The sequence below is a fragment of the Podarcis erhardii genome, assembly GCF_964252035.2.
Source record: "Podarcis erhardii genome assembly, chromosome: 4".
NCBI classification, from domain to species: Eukaryota; Metazoa; Chordata; class Lepidosauria; order Squamata; family Lacertidae; genus Podarcis; species Podarcis erhardii.
This window is the reverse complement of record NC_138508.1, coordinates 67,152,066-67,176,446: the sequence shown is the minus strand read 5'-3', so window position 1 is coordinate 67,176,446 and position 24,381 is coordinate 67,152,066. Positions and strand designations below refer to the sequence as shown.

General features: G+C 38.6%; 1 protein-coding gene across 4 annotated transcripts in view; it reads left to right on the top strand.

Annotated features, from left to right (window-relative positions):
- Nucleotides 1-24,381, top strand: part of CDKL5 (cyclin dependent kinase like 5) — a 67,504-nt gene that overhangs the window by 32,262 nt on the left and 10,861 nt on the right. For 2 of the 4 annotated variants that reach the window (XM_081859059.1, XM_081859060.1), the window contains exons 8-16: nt 1,914-2,004; nt 7,105-7,294; nt 10,882-10,962; nt 11,747-11,898; nt 12,351-13,377; nt 15,885-15,990; nt 19,084-19,207; nt 19,845-19,941; nt 23,579-23,701. In XM_081859059.1, the coding sequence (XP_081715185.1) occupies nt 1,914-2,004; nt 7,105-7,294; nt 10,882-10,962; nt 11,747-11,898; nt 12,351-13,377; nt 15,885-15,990; nt 19,084-19,207; nt 19,845-19,941; nt 23,579-23,701 (1,991 nt within the window). The remainder of the gene's footprint in view (nt 1-1,913; nt 2,005-7,104; nt 7,295-10,881; nt 10,963-11,746; nt 11,899-12,350; nt 13,378-15,884; nt 15,991-19,083; nt 19,208-19,844; nt 19,942-23,578; nt 23,702-24,381) is intronic. The other 2 variants (XM_081859061.1, XM_081859062.1) reach the window with 2 other exon arrangements.

The following is a 24,381-nucleotide window of genomic DNA, read 5'->3' as shown; positions in this document are numbered from 1 at the left end:
GAGAGCTCTGTCATATAAGTAATCCTGGACAGCTACAATAGCCAATAATTGTGGTATTCTTAGCCAAATACTCGTCAGTATTCTATTCATCATCAGACTCAGTATCATTGAATTTGAAAGCAAAATACATCAGTGTTTTTGAGCTTTTAGAACATTATGGCTGTAATCCTGTACCTGAGAATAAGCTCGGTTGATAACAGTGAGACTTACTTCAGAGTAGACTTGTATAGGACTGTTGTAAGTTTGTGTTTCTTAGCTTCTTTTGTAGAAGCGGTTTTCATTCTATGATTCAGGAACACCCCCCCCCCCCCCAAATTCTTTGGAAATTTACCAGTTTCACAGTAAAAATGACAGATAGGCTTTTCTGAAAGATTCCTTACAGATTTTTTTTTTTTTTTTTTGCCTGTAGGAAAGATTTTCTTTTTCCACTTAGTTTCTTACTATTATTTAAGAAAGAGTCCAAAGCTAACACATGAGTGCTTTTTAGAAGTGTTTGTCTGCTTTGCCTTAAATGTGCTGTGCTTTGTACTTATACAATGTGCAGTAGCTGCTTAGACATGTCTTGTGCAGGTGCGATTTCTTGCTAGTAAAAATGGTGAGAGAACAGTACTAAGCATAGACTAATTGTGACAGATGCACTTGGCTATTATAATATGGTGTTTCATGCTCTAGTACATCTGCTCTGTTTTGAGACGGTTTCCCACCCACAAGATTAGGCTTACTCATTTGGGCAGTTATGTAGAAGTATGTAGGGTTTCACTTAGACTATTGAAATATCAAATGTGTTTGCAAATGGATCAGTATCAAATGGTTCAGTTGGAAATCCCTATCAGAGAAGTGGCCTCTAGCCCCATCCATAAACAAGAATTCATGGTAAGAATGCCCATTTTCTACAGCAGAAGCATATTAGGGCTAAAACTCACTATTCTGAAGGTTCGGCTTTTAAGAGAAGCAGCCCCCTTCCTAGGCAATACAGTGGTGCCCTGCAAGACGAATGCCTCGCTAGACGAAAGAGTTTTCCGTTTTTTGAGGTGCTTCGCAAGACGAATTTCCCTATGGGCTTGCTTCGCAAGACGAAACGTCTTGCTAGTTCTTGCGAGTTTGTTTCTTTTTTCTTAAAGCTGCTAAGCCGTTAATAGCCGCTAATAGCCGTGCTTCGCAAGACGAAAAAACCGCAAGACGAAGAGACTCACGGAACGGATTAATTTCGTCTTGCGAGTCACCACTGTAGTGATATACTTGCTACCAGCAGTAGAATCCTGATAGAATGAACATTCGTGTTACTACTTAACTGGATGACCCACTTCATACATTCCATAGAAGCAACAAGAAAGAAAGAAAGAAAGAAAGAAAGAAAGAAAGAAAGAAAGCCAAATGACTTTAGCTTCCTTTCCCCACACCTTCCAGAAAGCAAGAGATGCATACTTGAATCCCAGTTTGCTGCCTCTCCCCTTCCACAGAAGGCCTGGAAAGGAGGCGGGGCGTGAACTACTAATTATATTTCTGTTTATGCTGCTTCTGGGTTAGCATACAAATGCCTTCTCTGTGGATCTGTTTTTGTGCCACTTAATGTTACATTACTCTTCGTGGAATAACCTACAGGACTTGACTTAACTGGAAAAAGAAGATCCTTTTGCACAAAAATTTGAAGACTGCTAATGTTGAATAACTAGTGGCAAGGTAGCTTTTGTGTGGAATGCAGTAAAACTGACATGCAAATAGCTCATAAATTTCTTTAAAAAGAGCATTTAACTTAAAATGCTAAAATTTTCCTTTTCTGTTTTTGTGTTTCATTTTGCTTTGTGGTTTGTGTTATTACGGTGGAAAATTTAATAAAAAATTATTTAAAAAAATAAAATGCTAAAATAAATGTATATTCACATTCAAGTCATTTTCAAATTACCTTGATACAGGCTTTGCACGGAATTTATCAGAAGGGAGCAATGCTAACTACACAGAATATGTGGCCACCAGGTGGTATCGTTCACCTGAACTCTTGCTTGGGTAAGTAATCTATCTGTAGGTAGTGTACCATTTTGCAAATCTTATCCACTAACTAGCATTTGGTTGCTAAAGATTTAACCTTCAATAAGGAGCATATTTAATTATTATTTTCGTTGCTTATTTCCATTGGCTAGTTTCATAATCAGCACTAAATTGAAGCCTAATTTAGTCATTTCATCGTTCTAAAAAAAAAAAGGCAAAAATGTTTTTATAGGATTGGATTCTAATGAAATCTGTTAGCCTTACATGTTTTGGGCCACAGATGGTCAACTTCTGCAGCAACTAGACTGTATATTTTGGCATCTGTTTGGAGCCCATTCATTTGAGCATTCCATAGAGCCCAGGAATGTGTGTGTGAAGAGCCCTGCCCAGCAGATATTCATGTGGCCTCCTGGTAGTCGAGTTTCTGGTACCTCTGATTTATGTATTCGAAAACTGGGTCAGTTTTTTTCTCACTTTCTTGGTTTTTCTTTTATATGCACATTCTCCAAGCATCTGGTCAGTTTGTGTGTCTTATTTCCTTACATGTTACCACATTATGTACCAATTACCAGCATCTGAACTTCCTGCATGCCTTATCTTCTTCCATTCTGGTCAGCGCTGTGAGAGTCACTATGAGACTGTCATTCACCATATGCAGTATTGTAGCTCAACCCTGGGGATTGTTCTGCCCCTCCCCATATTCTATTGTCTCTTACCTCTTGTCATTTCTTTAAGTCTTGGTCCATCCTAGATCTGACTTTAAATGTTTCTCTGCATTTTCTTTATTTATTTCATAAAATTTATACACTGCTTTGATTGTAAAAAACAAACCAACCTCAAAATGGTTTACAAAAAGATAAAACACTAAAATCAAGAAAAAAATCACAGCCATACTTTAAAACATACAAAAATTAAAATACTAAAATAAATTAAAATGACCTCAACTCAATTCAGCTAGCTGCTGCTGTGGAAGGTAAATTTAACCCCTTTCTGCCTTGCTGCACAGAGAAGAGAAAATCTCTTCTCTGAAGTTGCCATTTCCATCAGGGAAGAAATTCCGCATTGGTGCCAATGTGGGTTTCCCCCTCTAAGCTTTCAAATGGGGATTTTCCTCAGGGCCACAGCAGAGGAGGAAATTGTCCTTTGATACCTGCAATCCCAGTGTTCCCATTTTTATTTGCACATAAAAAGACCTGTTAAATGGAAAGGTGCATTTAACATCAGCCTGTGTTTCTGCTTAAGGGCTGTTCAACTCAAGAAAAAATGGTCTGGGCAATAATTATTGTGAAGTGGATGAGTAGGGCCCAGAAAATCCCATTCTCTCCCCCCTAAAATTAAAATTTCTGGGTAGGGTAATGCAGCTCTTGAATAAATTTTAAATTCATTTGAATACAGTTTAAATGACACATATATACATATGCTGCAGTGTATATTAAGATACTTCAAATTTCACTATTTCTTGAGTTATGTGCTTCCAAAGTGTGGCTTTACTTTAATATGGATAAAGAAATAATTTTAGATGCTCCAGGTATAGCCCACACATCTTTCTCTCTTTGTGGTTATGATTATAATTAATATGGGTCATTTTTTGCACTTTAGCTGTTTTATATATTTTTTTTCTGAGTATTGAAAACATTAGAGTTTTGAATTCCTTATATGCTACAGTGCCATTTTAATAAGCCTGAAAGAGAGCAGGGAAACCTGACAAATAGCTAATTATACTACCAAATATTTTATGACTTTTTCCCATGGTAATAACCTATAATTTCCCTTGACTTACAAGAATTGTAAAGCTTTTACTAGCATGACTATGAAGAGCTTCCTCTCTCTTACACTCCTGTTCATTCTTAAGATAATTTGTATTTTAATTATTTTCAAATAGCTTTCATGGTTGCATTTTAGTTGTTGTATTTGTTTTGTGAGTTCACAGTATTATTGAAAACCTTTGTTACTGGGTAGTAATACAAACTTAATAATAAGAGAGAGCTTATTCCACTGCTGTTTTGAACAGAACGTCTGTTCAGATATTATCCTTAGAGGGGTGTTCTCGGGAGTTGCTTGCTGTAGCTTCAATTTTAACATTTCTATCAGCAGGAGTAACTTCTTGGCTTCGGTGCATGTTCTGATGCACTTTGCAGACTCTAGTGGGGAGAACAAAGCAAACCAAGACTAGTCCTGATTTGGCCTTTATACGCCAATATTTATGTGTGGTAAATGTGAAGAAAGCAACTGAAAATAAGCTTTCAGCAGCAGGGGACTAGTGTACTGCAGTATAAGGGGAAAGAGGTACAGTGGTGCCCCGCAAGACGAATGCCTCGCAAGATGAAAAACCCGCTAGACGAAAGGGTTTTCTGTTTTGGAGGTGCTTCGCAAGATGATTTTCCCTACGGGCTTGCTTTGCAAGACGAAAATGTCTTGCGAGTTTTTCCGACTCCCCCCCCCCTTTTTTTTAAGCCGCTAAAAGCCGCTAAGCCGCTAATAGCGCTAATCCGCTAAGCCGCTAATGGGCTTGCTTCGCAAGACGAAAAAACCACTAGACGAAGAGACTCGCGGAACGGATTCTTTTCGTCTTGCGAGGCACCACTGTATACCCATCAACTGTTGCTGTTGATGTAAATTTGGGATTTATTTTTTGCAAGGGGAAAGAGAGTGGTTATTTTTAAATGTTTTTCCCCATTGAAGTAGAAAGCAGCAGTTACTTGTAGTTGGTTAGAAGGACAGAGGGACGACCAAGGTCAGATAAACATGGGCAGTGGAAGAACACTGTTGACATTTCAAACACATAAGGTGAAAGTAAAATAGTTACAGGTAGCCTTGGATTGTTATACAGTATACCGGATTTTCACCTTTTGAAATATAGCAACCCTATTAATGTAAGCTCCTGCCAGGTAATCACATAGTTTGCTCAGATAAAACTCAAGTATTTTGTCTCTTGGCTGTTTCTCATTTATGAGATCTACATACTGTTTGCAATTCTGGCAGCAATAAATTGAACATATGCACATGCATATTCAGTTTAAACATGAGTCTCTTTTGTATCATTTAAACAATATTTGCTAGGAAGACATTCTGGGCATTCAGGTTTTTATTGTGTGGAATGTACCCATGAGAGTACATTATGCTTTGGTCTTGCTTGCAAGCTTCCCTTGTGCATCTAGTTGGCCACTGTGAGAACAGAATGCTGAACTAGATGGACGAGTAGCCTGATTCAGTAAGGATGTTATTATGTTTTTATTACCCAGTGCTTTTTTCTGGGGGTACACAGGGGTATGCATACCCCTAAACGTTTTGTGAATCTTTGTATTTTTTTCATTTACTGTATTTATTTTTCCCAATTTGAACTATAAAATGGTGATTTTCTTGCATCAAAATGAGAGTATCCCTAAACATTATTATTTTTTTAGAAAAAAGCACAGTTATTACCCACAGAAAATGGAAGGAGAGACCAGAACGGCTTTCCTCAGCCACCTTGATTCTCCTAAAAACACCATCTTACTTTATCCTAAAAACATTATCTTACTTTCCGGATATGTAAGGCTTGATGCAGTACCTTTCTGCTAAGGTTGCTGCTTATGGTTAAGAAACTGGAAATATAGAGTAGGAATAAATGGATGGACAGTTCTCCCAGTGTATGAATGTAGAAAGTAGAGTCCCGCAAGGATCAGTTCTGGGACCTGTGCTTTTTAACTTGTTCATTAGGAGTTAGGAGTGCGTTGTGAGGTTATGAGGTTTGGTGACGATACCAAATTGCTCGAGGTAGTTAAAATGAAAAGATTATGAGAAGCGCCAAAAGAATATCTCCAAACTGGGAGATTGGAAATAAATGAATGGGAGATAAGATGAAAAATGCAATCTGGTGTGAGTTTGTGGATTGAAACAAAAAACACCAGATCTCACATATATGCTAATGAAGTCTGAATTGACAGAGACTGGCTAGAAAAATGGACCTTAGAGTCATTGTCAATGAAGATACTGCTTCTGCGGTAGTAACAACAGCTGTGGCACCCTTCTTGGAGGCCAGATCTGCTGCCTCCTTAGCAGCAGCAGCCCAAGCCACATCTACAGAGGCCTTTTGGTGAATAGGCGGCGCTGCTGGTCTCCTCCCAGCCTTGTTCCCAATGAAGATATTTATTTTCCCCTTGTTACTGATGTGTTCCTGATGCAGATCTTCACTCACCCCTTCTTCTTTGGCGGGGGTTGTGTGTGGGCTATTTTGTGGTTAGCCTCAGGTGCCAAAATGCCTTTCCTGCCTGGCCCTGATGCCTCTGAATACAGTCATACCTCGGGATGAATACGCTTCAGGTTAAGCATTTTCGGGTTGCGCTCCGCGGCGACCCGGAAGTAATGGAACGCGTTACTTCCAGGTTTTGCCACTCGTGCATGCGCAGATGCTCAAAATGACGTCATGCGCGGAAGCGGCGTTCGCATCCAGAGGTACCACTGTACTCATGGCTGGGAATCATAAGTTGGGAGAGTGCTGTTGCACTCTGGTCCTGCTAGCAGGCTTAAAGAGATCTGATTGGCCACTGTGGAAACAGAATGCTGGGCGAGATGGGTCTTTGGTCTAATCAACTAGGGTTCTTAAAACGAAATGTTAGACTTTTTTTAAAAAAACAAATTTTAATTTTTAATACATTTTTGAAGAGTTTATTGCTGTTTAAAATATCATTTTGGGTTCTTTTAGCTTAATTAATGGAATAGATGTGACTAACATCCTGACCTACATGTTCAGTGTACCAAAGACATTTTGTTCAGTTCAGCTGTCAGATCAACAAGAGCATTAGTAATTCTGATTGGGGGGAGGGATATTTTTTTGAGTGAATTCCTATAAAAAGGCTGGCAGGTTTTTCCAAATTCAAAACCAGTTTTTCGATGGAAGCATGTACAATTACTATATTTTCCTCTGTATATTACCTTAACTATTGGTGCTCTAAGGAAAAGCCAATGAAAGGTGGGGGAGTGAGCAGAGAGCTTTTTTCTCTAAAGGATGAGAGACCCCTGATACTGAATTTCTTCCTAGATACAATACAGGGGGAAACCCTAAAACATTGATTTGTTAAATTTAATATTTGTATTAGTGTGCAAAGTAGCAATAACATCCATGTGTTTTCTTTTCAGAGCCCCGTATGGCAAGTCTGTAGATATGTGGTCAGTAGGCTGTATTCTTGGGGAACTTAGTGACGGACAGCCCTTGTTTCCTGGCGAAAGTGAAATTGACCAACTTTTTACAATTCAGAAGGTGCTAGGACCACTCCCTGCAGAGCAAATGAAGCTTTTCTACAGCAATCCCCGTTTCCATGGGCTGCGGGTAATGCTTAAATTAAGTTTTTCATCCATGTTTCCAGCTGGTGAATTGTTTGGACAATAGTGTGTACCAAAATAATTGTCCTGTTCAATAAATATTTTTGTAATGAGGTAGATATTTATAAATGTTTTTCCACTTCTGTTTTTCACTACTAACACAAGTGTGTAATTATGATTCATTAACATGGGTCCCTATGCACAAGGTCTAGTCGGTGGGGGGGGGAGAGAAATTTCCTAGTATTCCGTTCACAGCAAATTTGAAATTTACAGATTGGAAGGATAGATAGTCCATACTATATAGTGAATTAAATATGTATATTTCACAGATAAAATATGTATGTTTCACGTTTAAAATAATTAATTTAACATAAATAAATGATATTTATTTCAATATTTTTTTAAAAAATGGATAAATATTGCTTGTTCTACACTGTGTAAGAGTTTCCAGAAGTGTCAACACAGCAAGTCAAAACAAATTTTAACCTGTTAGCCTCTGTTACCAGATTAGAAAGAACATAACTTTTGAGCAGGACAGGACAGGTGCCATTGGCAAAAGTCAACTTACCAAGGGTTCTTTCTGGAGATTAATAACAAGAGATGGCAGCATAAGCAGTGTTTTATCTTTGGCTGGGGGCAATCACTCCTTTACAAAAAGCCCATTATATTTATGATGTTTAGGGAAGTTTTTAATGTTTGACATTTTATTGCACTCTGTTGGGAGCCGCCCAGAGTAGAAACCCAGCCAGATGTGCGGAGTATAAAAAATAAATTGTTATTATTATTAATTTATATTTGATGCAGCTTGTTTTACCATCTTCCATATAATAAAAAGTTCCATCCTCAGAAAGATTTTATCTGGACAACCAGAAGAGCCCATCTGTTGGGGAAATCTTTTAAGATATTCTAAGACTTCACTGCATATTTAAAACGTTAAAATAATCTGCAGTAGTATAGCAACTTGGGTCTGCTCTGAGTATGACTAATGTTGAACATCACCCTCTTAGTTAGGCAACTTGTAAAATTAATTGCAATTAAGTAGATACTAAGTTGCAGTAGTTCCTGTAATTTAAATGAAGAGTGCAGTAAGAGATCAAGCTCTTCACCCTTTGAAGTTTTGCGAAACCCTGCTATTTGAGATATATGATGACTCCCTTTCCAGTATGTCTTCTTACAACAGCTCTCCTTCAGTTGTTAACATTATTAATCAAGGGAGACAAGCAGTCTGGAATGTTGTATGCTAGTGCTGAAAAGTTATGTAATTAAAGCTATACTTGGGAAGAACTCTCACTATTAAGCTCTCAAACCATTTATGTGACCTACTTTTGGATCCAGCAGTTTGCCAAAGGATATTGTATATGCAAGACATCTTCCAGAGCAAGAAAATGAGCAGTTTGTAAACTCTGGTGGATCAAATTCTAGACAGAACCAAATATAATATCTGCTAGGAGCTGCCCCCCCCCCCCGCTTTCATTGCTCCCCACCCCTGCCCTCCTCCCCACCCCTCACCTAAACCCCCATCCCCTCACTGCTCCTTCAGCACCCCCAACCAACGCCCCACATCTCCTTTAAATTTCTACTCCCACCTACCCGCTGCCCCACCTACTCCCTCACCCTGCTTACCTTCTACACCGCCATCTTGCTGCCAGCGTCCATCCCCTAAGAATCCCCTTACAGCTCACTCCAGTCCCAAGATCCCACTTCTGCCACTTCTTATAGAGGAGAGGCAAACAAACAGGAGAAGGTGTTTCACCTCATGCCACCACCAACAGAAGGAAGCATATATTTAATATTGCACACTTCCTTCTGGTAGCGATGGTTGAAGGGGAGAAAGACTCTCTTTGGCAGCGGCAGCCGTGACAACAACAAGAAGCAAATGAAGGCCGCCTTGGGCTGCCTGCTCACTCGCTCTTCTGGACCACCTACTCTGAATCACTTGCTCAGCTGGACCACCTGTTCACTCAGACCCCGGACTTCCTTTGCCCTCTTGTGCATGCCTTTTAGTGAGCGGGCACACAGGTGGCAATGACAGCAATAACAACGCCTGCCTGAACTTCCAGTTGGCCCACTTATTTGCCTACTCTGCTGGCTTGCTCACTTGCACTTCCCACTGTTGTCATGCTGCAATTCGCTAGTGGTGGCCACACAAACTTGCAGCATGATGACTTTTTTCTTACAAAAATATTATATAGAAAGCAATGTACATGTGGAAGCTTACCATTGACGTATTGTTTTTGTTCAGTTCTTGACAAAAAATAAAACTGTAAATAGTGCCCTGAAACTTTACAACCTTTAGTGGAATATTTTACCTATGTCCAAACTGCATTTTATAGCATTTTGTGGTTGACTACGTAGCTACTGTGTGATTTTTAAAGAGCTACACTACACTGGCGTGGCCAGATGATCTGGTGCTAAATTCCACTCCCTAGAACTACCACAGCGCCTCTGCAGCACAAGAGTGTTACACAGAACCCCTTTTCAGTTCACTGTGTGACGTGATGATGCCATTAGCCTTCCTGCACCATCTGAAGTGCTGTCAAATTGCTGCAACCTAATGCTGGCAAGGAAGTATAGCAAGCTCTTTCGCGCTTAGTTCTAACAGCAAGTGGACATGACTATTCAACTATGCTATGCTTGAACTGAAAAACATCATCCGGCCCTTGACATATATGTAATAATAATAATATAATAATTTATTATTTATACCTCGCCCATCTGGCTGGGCTTCCCCAGCCACTCTGGGCAGCTTCCAAAAAAATATTAAAATACTGCAATACATCAAACATGTAGAAGTTTCCTTTTCACATCTGTATTTCAGTTATTCACATTTAATTAAACACATCTGTAGATAAAGGATACTTTGAAACTAATTCTAATTTCATTTTAATTGGAAAAAAATAGGGGCATTAACCCATCTTTTCCTTTCCTTCCACCACAATAGTCCTGGTCTGACTTCCTCCCTTTTCTATTCCTCCCTGACTGCACAAATGCTATTAACCTTTTTCAAAACATAGAGTGCATTTAGTATGACCTTAATAAGGTGATTGGGACGCGGGTGGCGCTGTGGGTAAAACCTCAGTGCCTAGGACTTGCCGATCGTATGGTTGGCAGTTCGAATCCCCGCGGCGGGGTGAGCTCCCGTCTTTCGGTCCCAGCTCCTGCCCACCTAGCAGTTCGAAAGCACCCCTAAGTGCAAGTAGATAAATAGATACCGCTTTATAGCGGGAAGGTAAACGGCGTTTCCGTGTGCTGCTCAGGTGCCGGTTCGCCAGAGCAGCTTCGTCACGCTGGCCACGTGACCCGGAAGTGTCTTCGGACAGCGCTGGCTCCTGGCCTCTTAAGTGAGATGGGCGCACAACCCTAGAGTCGGACACGACTGGCCCGTACGGGCAGGGGTACCTTTACCTTTTTAATAAGGTGATTATCTTTGTGTTTTTCTAATGTGTGTGATTATTTCAAGAGGCCAATCTGTATTTAAGCTATCTATGCTATTGTATGTTGTCCCAGGTATTTTAGGCAGCATATACCACAAACAGTGTTTTGATGACCTTTATAAATGTGCCTTCCTAATGTATGGAAATTATTTTTATACAGTTTCCTGCAGTTAACCATCCACAGTCTTTGGAAAGGAGATATTTAGGAATCTTAAGTGGTGTTTTACTTGACCTTATGAAGGTAGGAATATTGTTTTTCTATGTATTATTGTTTCTATGTTCCACTGCTGTTCTGATGTTAGTAGTAAATCTGTGTGATGCTGATTTCTTTTTCAAATCAGCTTCAAATATTTGAAACGGTACCAGGGATACTTCAGGGGAATTATGCCTTTTGCTGAGTATTACTCTGTTTTTAAAAAATAGAAAATTGTATTTTTCATTCATTATTTTTGTCTGTGAAAGCAGTGTAATTCTACTATTTACCACAATGTAGACCTCTTTTCAGGGGATACAAAAAACTGAATTTAGTCCACATTAATATAAATAATGTGTTAACACGTTAGCAATAGAGATAATGGTGTTTATTTCAGTAAGTGCCTTCTCCAGCTTATTAAAATAAATGAATAACCAGAGGAACAAAATGGTTTTGTGAAACTTAAGTTTTTTAGGAGCCAAATAGAAAATAAAATCTATTTCCTACCTTCTGCAGCAACCCAACTGCTTGTTATCAGGCCCAAATGTTATAGGTTCCAGTGGCTACTGGGCCCCAGGGTTATTCATGCTGAATACATCTACATCAGTTTGTAGTGTGAGTTTGTAGCGTGAGTTTTTCACAATACGTATAGTACTTAGAGTCAGTGTTTTAAGATAGAGGAAAAATAGGCAAATAGTTTAAAATAGTTTTCAGTTGCACAAAATATTTCTTAGAAATTGCAGTGTTTAAATATTAATTGGCCAAATACTTTTTGCTTCCAAATGGTATACAATTCATCTTTATTACTTAAACCTGAATTTCTGTTCAAAAGAACTTACTGAAACTGGATCCAGCTGACAGATACTTAACAGAGCAGTGTCTGAACCACCCAGCGTTTCAAACTCAGAGGCTCTTGGATCGTTCACCTTCACGGTCAACTAAAAGAAAACCTTACCATGGAGATAGTAACACCTTATCCAACAGGTAAGTGCAAACCATCTCTTGCCACCGGGATATTGGGATATTGATGCCCTAGCAATTCACATGTCCACTGGACTTAATGGAAACTGTTGCCTATTAACTGGGCACAGTGACTCATGTGAAGAGTACCTTCTGTGTTGATGACAGTTGCTGTGCCATTTGTGTTTTTGAGCCTCCTACACCTGAGTCATATCAGGAGTGAACAAAGTACTCTTCATTGCTTCTTTGTTCATTTTGATTCTGTGCATCTTTTACTTTTAAAAACTTGATCTTGCGGGTTCTCCTTTAATTGTTCTAACTTACTAGGCACTTGGAACAAACAAGTTAGCCATCTCAGTGCCAACAGTCTCCAGTCCATCCTGTATGTAAGCAAATCTTAAACACCAAGTTTACTGAAGCAACTGGTGTTTAAACGTAGAAATTAACGTGTGTTTTCTCTGTGTTTTATAATATAGAACTCAAGCTAGCAAAAGTACTGCTGTACAGTCTCATCACAGATCAAACAGCAAAGATATACAGAATATAGGAGTTGGATTGCAGAGAGAAGAAGTTCTTCCATCAAATGAAAGCTTTCTAAATGGAAATATGCCTGTTGCTTCACATAGCCCAATGCTTTCAAAAAAGCCAACTAACGCTCCTGGATCTGGAAGCAAGGATCTAGCTAATAACAACATCCCACACCTCCTCAGTCCAAAAGAAGCAAAAACAAAAACTGAGTTTGATTTTAATTCGGATCCCAAAGCATCTGATGGTCCAGGTACAAAATACTTGAAGTCAAATTCCAGATCTCAGCACAACCGTCACTCATTTATGGAGAGTTCTCAGAGCAAAACTGGCACGCTGCAACCAGGCGAAAGGCATAGCCGTCACAGTTACATTGATACTATTCCTCAGTCTTCAAAGAGTCCCTCATATCGAACAAAGTCAAAAAGTCATGGGGCTCTGACAGATTCCAAATCTGTGGGTAATCTTTCTGAGGCCAGGGTTCAAGTTGCAGAACCAAACAACAGTCGGTATTTTCCATCCAGCTGCTTGGACTTGAACTCTCCTACCACACCAACACCTCCACGCCATGCTGACAACAGGACTTTGCTGAGTCCTTCTGCAAGAAATAACAGAAGTGACGGTACGCTTGAATCACGAAGACCATCTACAAGACATTCCAAAACTATGGAGGAGCTGAAATTGCCAGATCACATGGATGGAAGCCATTCACACTCTTTATCTGCTCCCCATGAATCTTTTTCTTACGGTTTAGGTTATACAAGTCCCTTTTCTTCACAGCAGCGCCCTCATAGACATTCTATGTATGTGAGCCGGGACAGAGTGAGGACCAAGGGCTCAGAGGGTGGCTTAAGCGTAGGGCAAGGGATGGCAGCCAGAGCAAACAGCCTGCAACTATTATCTCCACAGGTGCAGCATAAGTCACTCACAAGATCTGTTGGCTCCTCCCGTGAAGACTGTACAGAAGATACCAGTAGGGTTAGTTTGAATTTTGACTGTTGGAGAGACTCCTCTTCCCCATTTTGTATGTCTGTCATGAGTGAGCATATAACTAAATTGTTAAATGTAGGAATTACTTCTACCCCACCCTGGGAGCGCCCACTTTGATATCCATTTAGAACTTTTACTTTATTATAAAAATAGGTGAAACCTGTTGTGTGAACATAAATGCTTGAAATTATTTATTACATTTATACCCCAGCCTTCTTCCAAGGAGCTCAAGGTGATGTGCATTGTTCTCTGTCGCCTTCACAATCCTGAATGTTGCATGTGTCATAAGGCTATTACTTTGTGTTGATAATAGTTTTACCCAGATTTTTGAATACATTTTTTTAAGAATAGTTTTGAACAGTAGTTGACCTTGGGATAAGTACAGGCAGATTTTAGATAGGAGAAATTCAAAGAAATTATGGGTATTTCTTCACCTTTCCTTCGAAAAGCAAACAACTAGGCTACACCTAGCATAGGTTAAAACCATATGTCAGGCATGGGGAAACTATGGCCCAACAAGGGTCCTAATTTGGCCTACAAGGCTGTTTTTCAGGTGTGGTCACAACTCCAAAGGAACAGTCGAGAAAGTTAGTGCACTCATTGTACATCTGCAAGCAAGGCTTGCATTTCAGCAGCCTTTAATTTTTTTGCCGTATACAAACTGACTGGGAAGAGCTCCACTTGAATTCAAGCCAGGGATGCAAAAGATCTTCCAAGCTGTGCCTGCAAAGAAAAAAATTAAATAATTGGGTGTGCTCTTGATTCTTTCCATTGAAGTTTAGTCACTTGATGTCATGGTGACATCAGGCGACTGACAGGTCAAAGTGGCCAATGGGGTAGGGGAGCTGAGGATTCTGCTTACTGGCCAGGTTCCATTCCTCACTCCTGCCATTGGCACTTGTACTTAAAGAAAGGATAGAACTTCCACAGGTTTTTAAAAATGAGAGATAAACAGCAGGGAAGAGCACTTGGAAACAGGATCACTAGCTGATACCTTGGTATTATCTAGCAGGGATGCTCTTACATAGTCATTGGTCTGGGAGTTGCAATATGCTGGAGAGGTAGCACGAAGAGGAGAAAACAGGAAGTAAGGTGAAGCGAAGGAGTCTAGATGATGGGAGCAGTGGGGGGTTTTCTAATGTTTTGGAAAAATTGGTCTAGCTAGAGGAAACACTCCAAAAATAAAATCTTAAATCTGTAATTTTATGCAGTAAGCAGGCATAGCCAAACTCGGGCCTCCAGATGTTTTGGGACTACAACTCCCATCATCCCTACCTAACAGGACCAGTGGTCAGGGATGATGGGAGTTGTAGTCCCAAAACATCTGGAGGCCCGAGTTTGGCTATGCCTGGGTAATACCATTTGCTTTAGCCATGTACCTTGTGATAGTTTTTGAGTGGGGGGGACTTCGAAGGTGTCTGATTTACATAGGGCACACTAATTGTGTCAGCTTTTATGTGCTGCGGTTTTCAGGACACATTTCTAGGCAAAACAGCACAGGTTGCAACTACAAACCATTCAGAGGGGTGCTGTATTGACTTAAGATCCTTCAACTTGGTTAATTAGACCAGTCTTTGTATGTTTAAGAAACACATTTGCTTCAGTGGGTAGAAACTGTGGGTTAGGAGTGCAAACAGTATCAGACTCCTGGAATTTTAAGTAGTTTTTCAAAATATGTACAGTTCTATGCAATTGCACTTTTAACTGGTAAACACAGCCAGTAAATGTGAATTGGCTTCAGTATTCAGGTGTTCCCATAAATAATACTAGAACTATAAACAGGCATTGTTGTGAATACAGGCAACGACTGTTTTAGGCACGTCTAATTGACTGTGCACGCGGGCATCACATTGACCCCCAAAATGGCTGGAAAAGAGGGTGGAACGGGCTTACACATGCTCCGCTGATGTGCCCAGGGACCAGGAACAGAGCCCCTGTACAGAACGGTTGTTGCCTGTAGAGAATATATGATGGTCACTGTAGCAAACTGTATGGCAGTTGTTGTCATTATCATCATCTATTTTTCAACTTTTAACCAGCCTTTTTCTCCCACTTATTTGTGGAGGTGTAAATATTTGTTCTAGTTCAGGCTGTTTTTAAGACAAGATGGGGGCATATTTTAGATACGGTATTCCTCTGTTACTGAGCCTCCAGGATGGGGTGGGTTTAGTAATAAGTAATTGTGTTTTTCTTTCATTGTTGGTCACCGGACTGTCCAGATTTGATTTCAGTTGCAAGAGCTCTAGGGTGGGTGCTGTGCCCTTTTTAATTCACGAAAAAATAAAATCTAGTCACTTTACAGTTCTTAACATATACGGCTTTGGAACAAATATCATTTAACATAATCCTTTCGTTTATTGTGTGGAGGCAAGTTTCATTTTAACAAATACTCATAAATGTAGAATGAGGTTATGGGCAGATTTCTTCTTGTCCTGTTACATACCAATGGAGAACAGAGCTCTTTGGCTTAACAAATTGATTGTTCTTTTATTTAGGGTGGAGCATATCATGATCAGCACACAGATGATGGAGCATCCACAAAAGAAAATAGACTTCTATATAATGATCCTGTACCTAGGAGAGTTGGTAGCTTTTACAGAGGTATTTTTATCTCATGGAATTTGATCAATATTTCTTCCATTGTTCAGATAAAAGATACTACCTATTTAACTTGAGAAGTGATTTCACTCTTTCCCCAGGCAGACAAACTCAGGACAGGTGGGAGGAGCCTTCTGTCCTTTTAAAGCTAGGCAACACTTAAAGATGAAAGTCCTTTTGTTTTAGTAGAGGTTCCTTCCCTTCTTCTACAACTTTTGCTTCTACTTGTGGGTAGATATGCAAGGTTTGGCTGCACCTTTAGACTTGTGTTCAGTTAAGTAGTCTTACAGACCAAACCTAAGCGTGTTTACTCAGAAGTAAGTACTATTGTGTTCAGGTTGCATACTCATAACATGTGCATAGGACTGCAACCTTGGTTATAGCTTTTTGTGTTGCTCCCCTTTGAGAGTGTAGCTTAGAAATAATACAACAGAAGTTTTTTGTATTAACTTACTGGCGACATTCAGAAATACCAACATATCTTGGTTTGCTGTTACGCGCAGTTTTTCACATTTAGATAAAATTGCAAACTGTGGCTTGCAGCAAATTAGAAATGGAAATGGCTAACTTCTGCTTTCATGTGTGAAGGAGGGAAGAGTATTTTTGATTACAACAGCTCCTATGAATTGGGCCTTAGTCTAGGCTCTGGACAGATGAACTTCTTTTCAGACATGACTGCAGCTACAAGAAATAATTGGTGTGATTCATCCACATTTTTGAATGCTGAAATCCCATTGTCTTTAGAGGGAAAGGTCAGCCTGTCCCATTGAAATTAGTGGTATTTTAAAATACCAAACTTTCTATTCCTTCCAAATATATACTTAAATTTGAAATATTTTACTAATGGAATATATGTATATGTGTGCAGTGTTTATGAAATGGAATGGCTTTAAGCTAAAATTTAAAGTAGCCCTCTGAATTCTCTCTGGTTTTCCATCTCAGTATTTAGTTTACGCCTGCTTGTAACCTATTGAATATATTTGGGTCCTGTTCATTTGGTATTGGATACAAGGGGTGCACCCTATCTCTCCTTTTTCTCTATCACTTGTATATGCATCATTGGTAGGTCAAGATATTGTACGACTTCAGCTTATCCAGATTTTTTTTAATTACTCTAAATATAGACATATGAGCAGCTCTGACAGATTATGTTTGGATATAAATAATTTGACCATTCAAACTCATAGGTAGTATTTGTCCAAAACCATAAATGTTGGTTTATAATTACAGAAAGGAGCCTATGTAAGCCTAACACATGCATGCTGTTTCTTCTCCAGTGTGGCTGCAAGGAGGAGACTGGAAGGTTTCACTTCCATTTTAAGTTAACCACAGTTTACCCATTATGCAGTTAATCTTAGTTATGGTTTATTGAAGCAAGCTAGCTTGGAGGAACACAATGACTTTTTTCAAAAACTGTTGCTACCCTTTGATACTGAGGGGCTTTATTCTCCCTATCCTGTGTCAGTATTGTAATACTTTCTAAGAGTGTGATATTAAATGTTGAATATCAAGACTGAAGTGCCTAAGTAATATAGGCCTGGAAATTACAGGCATGTCCATCTTAACTTTTCTAAATTGCCAACAATCACACACAGCACGGACACACATTAATAATCATCCAGACATTGACACTGTGCAAGAACCTGAAGATTCTTATTAGAGTTAAAATAGTGTAATTAAGGGACTGGTTAGACAAACGAATCTACTAAATTATTGGGATATTGGAGAAAATGGTTTTAATTTCTTCAACTTGAGAAGTTTAGTTTGCTTTTTGTGGCATTATATCAATGTCATCAACATCATAATTTATTAGTTACGTTTCTCACAAAAGTGACTCAAAAAGATTTACAGTGCCTTCAAATTTAGTCTAGAAGCCTGTAGTCCTTTGGAACCACATTCTCTCTTGTATTATGCTGAGTATTTGAATAGAATACTTTGTCCAACTGTTGGTGCTTAACATTATTACAGATAAATTGCTGTCAGTTGCCCATGTAAGAACCTATGCTCTACAGTAGAAGGTGATTCTGAATTCAGTCAGAGGCCTCAGATCTTGTTGATTCAACAGAAAATTCTGCCCGTTCACACTGGCCTCCTAACCTGTCTGCTCAAATGCGAGCTTTGTGCATATGTGTTGGAGCATCCCTACATGAAGTGAAATGTTGTAGTAATTTTTCTTTATCCTTTTTCTTTCGGTTCTGCTCCATCTTTATGTGCACTTTCTACAAAGTCACATTTTATTGGTTCAGTGAGATTCTTTGGTGGCAAAGAGGTTGATACTTAACAAACTTGAAATCCCTCCGTTCTTTTTGTTGAGCAGTGGGCAGAGGGAGGTCAATGTGTAAGGACAAACTTACTTTATGGAAGAAAAGTCACATACAAATTTTATTTGGCAGAAGTATGGATTTGTTTCAGTACTAAAGCTCAAGTACTTCCATTAGTTTTTGATTTACCTACCTTTCAACTCTTTTTGTCTTTTGTTTCCTACCTTCTTTCTCTTCTCTCTACTGATGTGTCCTCCCTGTCCTCTTTGTAAGTTTCTCATTGTCCCTTGCATTGTTGTTTTGCTTGAATTGTATTTATTTGTTAAAGTTAAAGGAATAAATATCACCAACTTTTAAAAATGTAGCTTCAGGGTTGTAAAAATACACAAATCCATAAATGGCATTTATGTGCTGCTATATTAGTTCTATGTTTTGTTCATACTCATTTAAATGCAATCTATGTTGCTTATGCATGCTTATACATTTATTGTTATTAAGCCCTTCGTGTTTGTTACTAGTTTTATTTCATAGCTGAGATGCTTCTTTCAGAAGTAAACTTATCTTGAAAGTTTTCAGCCGTATTTTCTAAAGAGGTTTCGACTACTTTGAGGCTGCTATCTCCCAATTTGCTATCCAACTTGCAGGAGCAAATTGGATAAGCTGGTTATGTTTTCCACATGCTAAAACCTAGTGTCTTTTCATTCATTTCTCAATGCTGATAGGCTGTTATGCTTCGTAAACAATTAGCATGGTAAATAGAGACAAAAGCTAGTGAGATTCAGATGACAATGGATATATGGCAGCTTTGTATTATTTTTTTTTTTCCCAATTACAGTCCCATCTCCACGCCCAGAGGGAACATTCCTAGATAATAGTGCCTCAAACAGAATACCTTCGCTGCCAGCAGAAAGTAGTAGTGTAACAAGCCACTCAAAGAGACAAACTGCTTTTGATCCCTGGTAAGTTGGTGTGTTTAAGGGATGTTTTAAAAACAGAACAGGTGATGGAAAGGGTGTTCACTTAACAATTTCTATTTTCTTTTATTGCTGCGCATTTCATTGGTATTCCTATATTCTTAACATGTTTGAAGTCAGACTCATGGTGAATTATTTAATTTCCAAAACTTTAAATCTTTTAAGTGAAAAGTTCAAGTGTTTTTCTTAATGTATTAGACCTCTAGGCAGAGTACTGTTGATATAATCAGTCAACACAAAAAAATTATTGGTAGCACATGTAGATTACACAAAACCCCTGGACAGTGGTCTGAGCTAATGTCGTCAGCCTGTACATAGAGTTCCTTAGCAAATGCACTTGGAACACCTGCCAGAACTCATTGTGGGTTTGGGTAAGTCTTACTTCTCACCTCTGGCCCCCCAAATTTGCTTTCCTTTTTGCACTGCTGATTTTCTATCATAAAAATCTAGATCAGAATTCAGGTGCAGCCCTATATGTTTTAGGACGTTTGAGGCCTGAGGAGATTCTTCATACCCATTCCTGTGAAAATGATGACTCCATAAGATAATCCAATGTAAAAACATATTTTTTTTTTTGCTAAAGTTTGCTTTCTGTTTGTTTGTTTTCCCCCTCTGTGTTAAGGAAAAGTCCTGAAAATGCTCATTCTGAGCAACTAAAGGAAAAAGAAAAGCAAGGGTTTTTCAGGGCGATAAAGAAGAAGAAAAAGAAATCTCAGTCGGTAAGTAATTTCAGTTTCCTATTTTTAAAAAGTTTGTTTTATGTCATAGTTTTATCAAGCATCAGTTTTCCTTTTCAGATGTTTACGATTATCTGCATATAAACATTTTAGGCTGAAATCTGTAGAGCTACTTAGTCATACATACAGTGGTGCCTCGCAAGACGAAATTAATCCGTTCCGAGATTCTCTTCGTCTAGCGGTTTTTTCGTCTTGCGAAGCAAGCCCATTGACAGCTTAGCGGATTAGCGCTATTAGCAATCTAGCGGCTTTTAGCGATCAGCTGAGAAGCGGCTTATCAGCGGAACAGCTGATAAGCGGCTTAGCGCTTAGGGAAAGGGCGGAAAAGAGCGGGGGGGAAACCGCGGGAACTCGCAAGATTTTTTCGTCTTGCGAAGCAACCCCATAGAGAAATTCGTTTAGCGAAGCGCCTCCAAAACGGAAAACCCTTTCGTCTAGCGGGTTTTCCGTCTTGCGAGGCGTTCGTCTTGTGGGGCACCACTGTAATTGGTTTATGCTGACCAGCAGAATTTCTCACTTTAGAGAGTTGACTCCAAGATGATCACAAGTTGCTTTTGAAGCGCATAATATCAAAAGCAATTTACTATGTGGGCAAGGGAAGTAGAGTGCTGTAATTCAAGAAAAATACCTAAAGCCACCCCCGCTTGGGCTCAGGAAACTAGTTTCACAGTTGTCAGCTATATAATTATTCATATCTGAAAACAAAAGTATCTGAAGGATTACTTCCGTGGAAATATTTTCTTTTGAAGTCTATAGTATGGCAAGACCAAACACAGAATGCTAACAAGCTGAGTCTTCATCCAGACAAGGCAGAAGTACTGCTGGTCAATAGACAAACTGATCCATGAGTAGAAGTACAAAGTGTTCTGGATGGGCTTGCGCTCGCTCTGAATAACCAGTTTCATACCTTGGGAGATGCTTCTAAATATGCTCTCTGTTCTGGCTGGTTGGTGTGGGGAGGAGGGGAATGATTGGTCTTATCATACCCACATGCATAACCTTCAATCTCATTCATTATCAATACACCATAGTAGGATCTCAGATCATGATGACATGCTGAACAGATTAAAATGCATTTGATAAAAACAGTAAATACCAGTTAGTGCAGTATTGTTCAAACAATAAATTCTTTCAGCAGATATAATGAAGGTAGCTTAAAAGGGGGGTTTCTGCATTTTAAAAAATATTGTATTTAGCATTGTATGCGTCTGATTTTTAGAGATCTCCAATCAATTTACAAAGAAAGGCATTTATGCAAACAGTTGGGCAATAAAATAGCTAAACTAGAATTGGAGTGAGGCAGGCTAGACACAGAAAATAATTTATTGCATAAATTTTACAGGGTAATGTATTAGGAATTAACTAATTAAAAAGCATATTATTGTATGAGAATGGGTGCGTCTGCATGCATGCATATGCTGTTTTAATATCAAATAATGAGTGCAGTGAAAGCATATGGTTAGAATTCATATTCTCTGGTAAATGGTATTTAATTTACATAGAAATAAGTGGCATTAATGTTTATAGTATTGTAACACCTGCAACAATATAGCTGATATCTGAAATGATTATTGTATTTAGCATGCTGAATTCTCATTTGGAAACACAACTTTGAACATAGTTTGGTTGAAATTCCATTGGATTTCTTTTTTCTAACTGTTACTGTATACCAATTTAAATCTGGATAAAATGGAGAACATGTTTAATATGGCTTCATAATTGCCATGTTTTGGGTGAGCATGCTACAAGTCACACTCATGTGAATGAGCATTATCTGGTCTTGTGATATCTGCATTCTCACATTTAACCCCTTTTCGTTAAACTCTGCAGTCTCATGCCCATTTCCCCCATTTTCTGCCAACCCATCTTTGTTCTTGTGAGCAAGTATTATTGCATGAATACAAACCCATAATGTAGTACAGTTAGACAAAATTAAAGCTGGGAAATGTTTCCTTGGAAATTGCTGGTGTGGGCTAAAAATGAGTTGAAAGGAGAATTTAGCTTCTGTTGCATGTATCTAACATAATGGAAATATCTAAAGTTAGATATTGGCAAAACTTTACCTATTGTTGCAGTAAAGGATCATAATCTGCTAAGACATTGTGACTCAACACAAGATATTGGTCTGTGAGACAGTTTAGATCAAAGCTTCTGTTCACCATGGCTAGATCAGTGTGCAAAGCTGTCATATGGCACAGAAATGAGAAAATAAGCAATATGGTGTGCATAGGATCTGAGGCTTTTTGTGTGCCAATCTGTAAAATTTTGGCCATTATGGAGCCAGCTACAAATCAGTGTGCCCGATTATTGTGATGAATCATTGTACAGTAATAAGGACCACATAGCTGTACGTAGAAACTGGTGTAAATCAACAGCTATAGGACGTCAGCATAATTGCCGCAACTGCTTCATATTCAGCGGTGAAAATATTTTGTGCTAGCTTTATTTGCCTATTTCAGGCTAGCACAATGCTTTGCCACAAGAACATTTATCACTGGGGGTTTTCTGAAACAGAGGCAAAGAGAGTGGCTTAGTTGTTAAAATATGTTGGAATAGCACTAGGGAGAACTCAGGTTAAATATCCAGTCTTACCTACTTCACAGGATAACTGTGAGTACAAAATTAGGGAGAGAGCATGTTGGACACTGTGAGAAGGGGGAATTATAGTATGGAATATATATTTGCAGAAAAAATAAAAGAATAACAAAACAACAACAATCACCTCTATTGCAGTCACTTTGGATTCCTCCCTACTGCTATGAAAAGAAGATTTCAGGATGCTAAGTAGCAGAGCTATTTTTTCTGAGCAGTTTTATTTGAAACTGCTGGCCTGTGATTAAGAATTGGCACATAACAGTGTAGTGCACCTAAGTTTATCATAGCCTGCAGATAATTTATTTCTCCCATACCATTCCTTCTGAAATACGTATGTCAGCTACAAGGCATATGCAGAGCACAACTCCTATACATATGTACTTCAGATTAAATTCACTGTGTTCAGTGAGGTTTATAGCCTAGGAATTAGGATTGCAGCCTTGGACATGCATTTTCATTGAAGGATGTTTTTCTCTTATTGTTTGATAATTACGGTAGTTTAGTTAATAAAATGAAACTAGCTATAACTTTAGTTAAGTGCATACTAGGAGTCAGTTGCTACTTTGCATGCAAGTAAACCCTTTTCTAATTTCTCTTACCACTTGCTGCATCTGGATATAATGATCTTAAACAATAATGATATAAAACCCTACATTGTGTAAGTAAACTGATAAACATTTTATGCACCTTACTACATGCAAAATCAGCTATCATGATTCTGCTAAGAGTTCATATGCTAAATTCCAAAGCCTGGTTAAATCAATTCATTCTGAACTTATTAAATACATGCATTCTTGACAGACACATTCTTGAAATGTGTTGTGGGCAGGTGTGTTTCTTCCATAGACATTTTTTTATTCAGCAGAGCAATTAATTTTATCTTGCCACAATTATATAACAGCAGATTTGGCATAAGAAATGGCTAACTTATTAAAGTGTTCATATATGTTTAGATAAGAGACATGGGTAGCTCTCCTGAATTATACTGTTATTTATGCAATTAGTCTTTTATCTTATATTGCAGACAGAATCCACCAAGGCGGAGAATCCAAGCATCAAGAAATCACTCTTTCCTCTTTTTAGTACAAAGAATCACTTAAAGCATAGCTCTTCTTTGAAAAAGATTCCTGTAGTCACTCTACCTATGGTATTGACTTTTAAAAATGGTAGCACTGAATTAAAACAAACAAACAAATACTTCAGTAAATTTATTTTACTGACCACAACAGCATGTATTTTTCCCATGGGATCACAAGCCTCTTCATGCAAGCTAAGCATCTTGAGCCAGTTCCACAAATTCAAAGATTTTTTAAGTTTTCAAAACTTCCAAGAAGTGTGGCATGGTTATATTTTGAAAAATTAGGAATAGATGTTTGTAGCAAACCATTAAATGCAACATCATCTGAAATCAGTCACATGGTACTAATGTTCAAATTATCCTTTCTTTATGTTATTTAGTTGAGTCATTTCTTTGCCATTTCTTTCCTTCGGCTTAAGTAAAAAGAATTTTCCTTTGAAAAACAAAACAACCTCTTATTAACTTGATTTGCCACAGAACTCTATATTGGTCTGTTTTTAATAGCTTTAATTTCCTTAGGTTTTGTGGTAATTAGCTGCCTTGTTGTTTTGATTGGCAGAATAAAGGCTAAGCTCCCTACATTTAATGTCTTAACAAAATTTTAATCCTAAGATTTAGTTGCTGAGAAAACACTCTCTAGCCAATAATTTCCCGTCCCTCCCCAATAATTCTATGAATACTCAAACCATCCCGGTGATGAGTTCAGCCATCATTTCGCCTTGCAACTAGTGTAGCATTACTTAGCAACC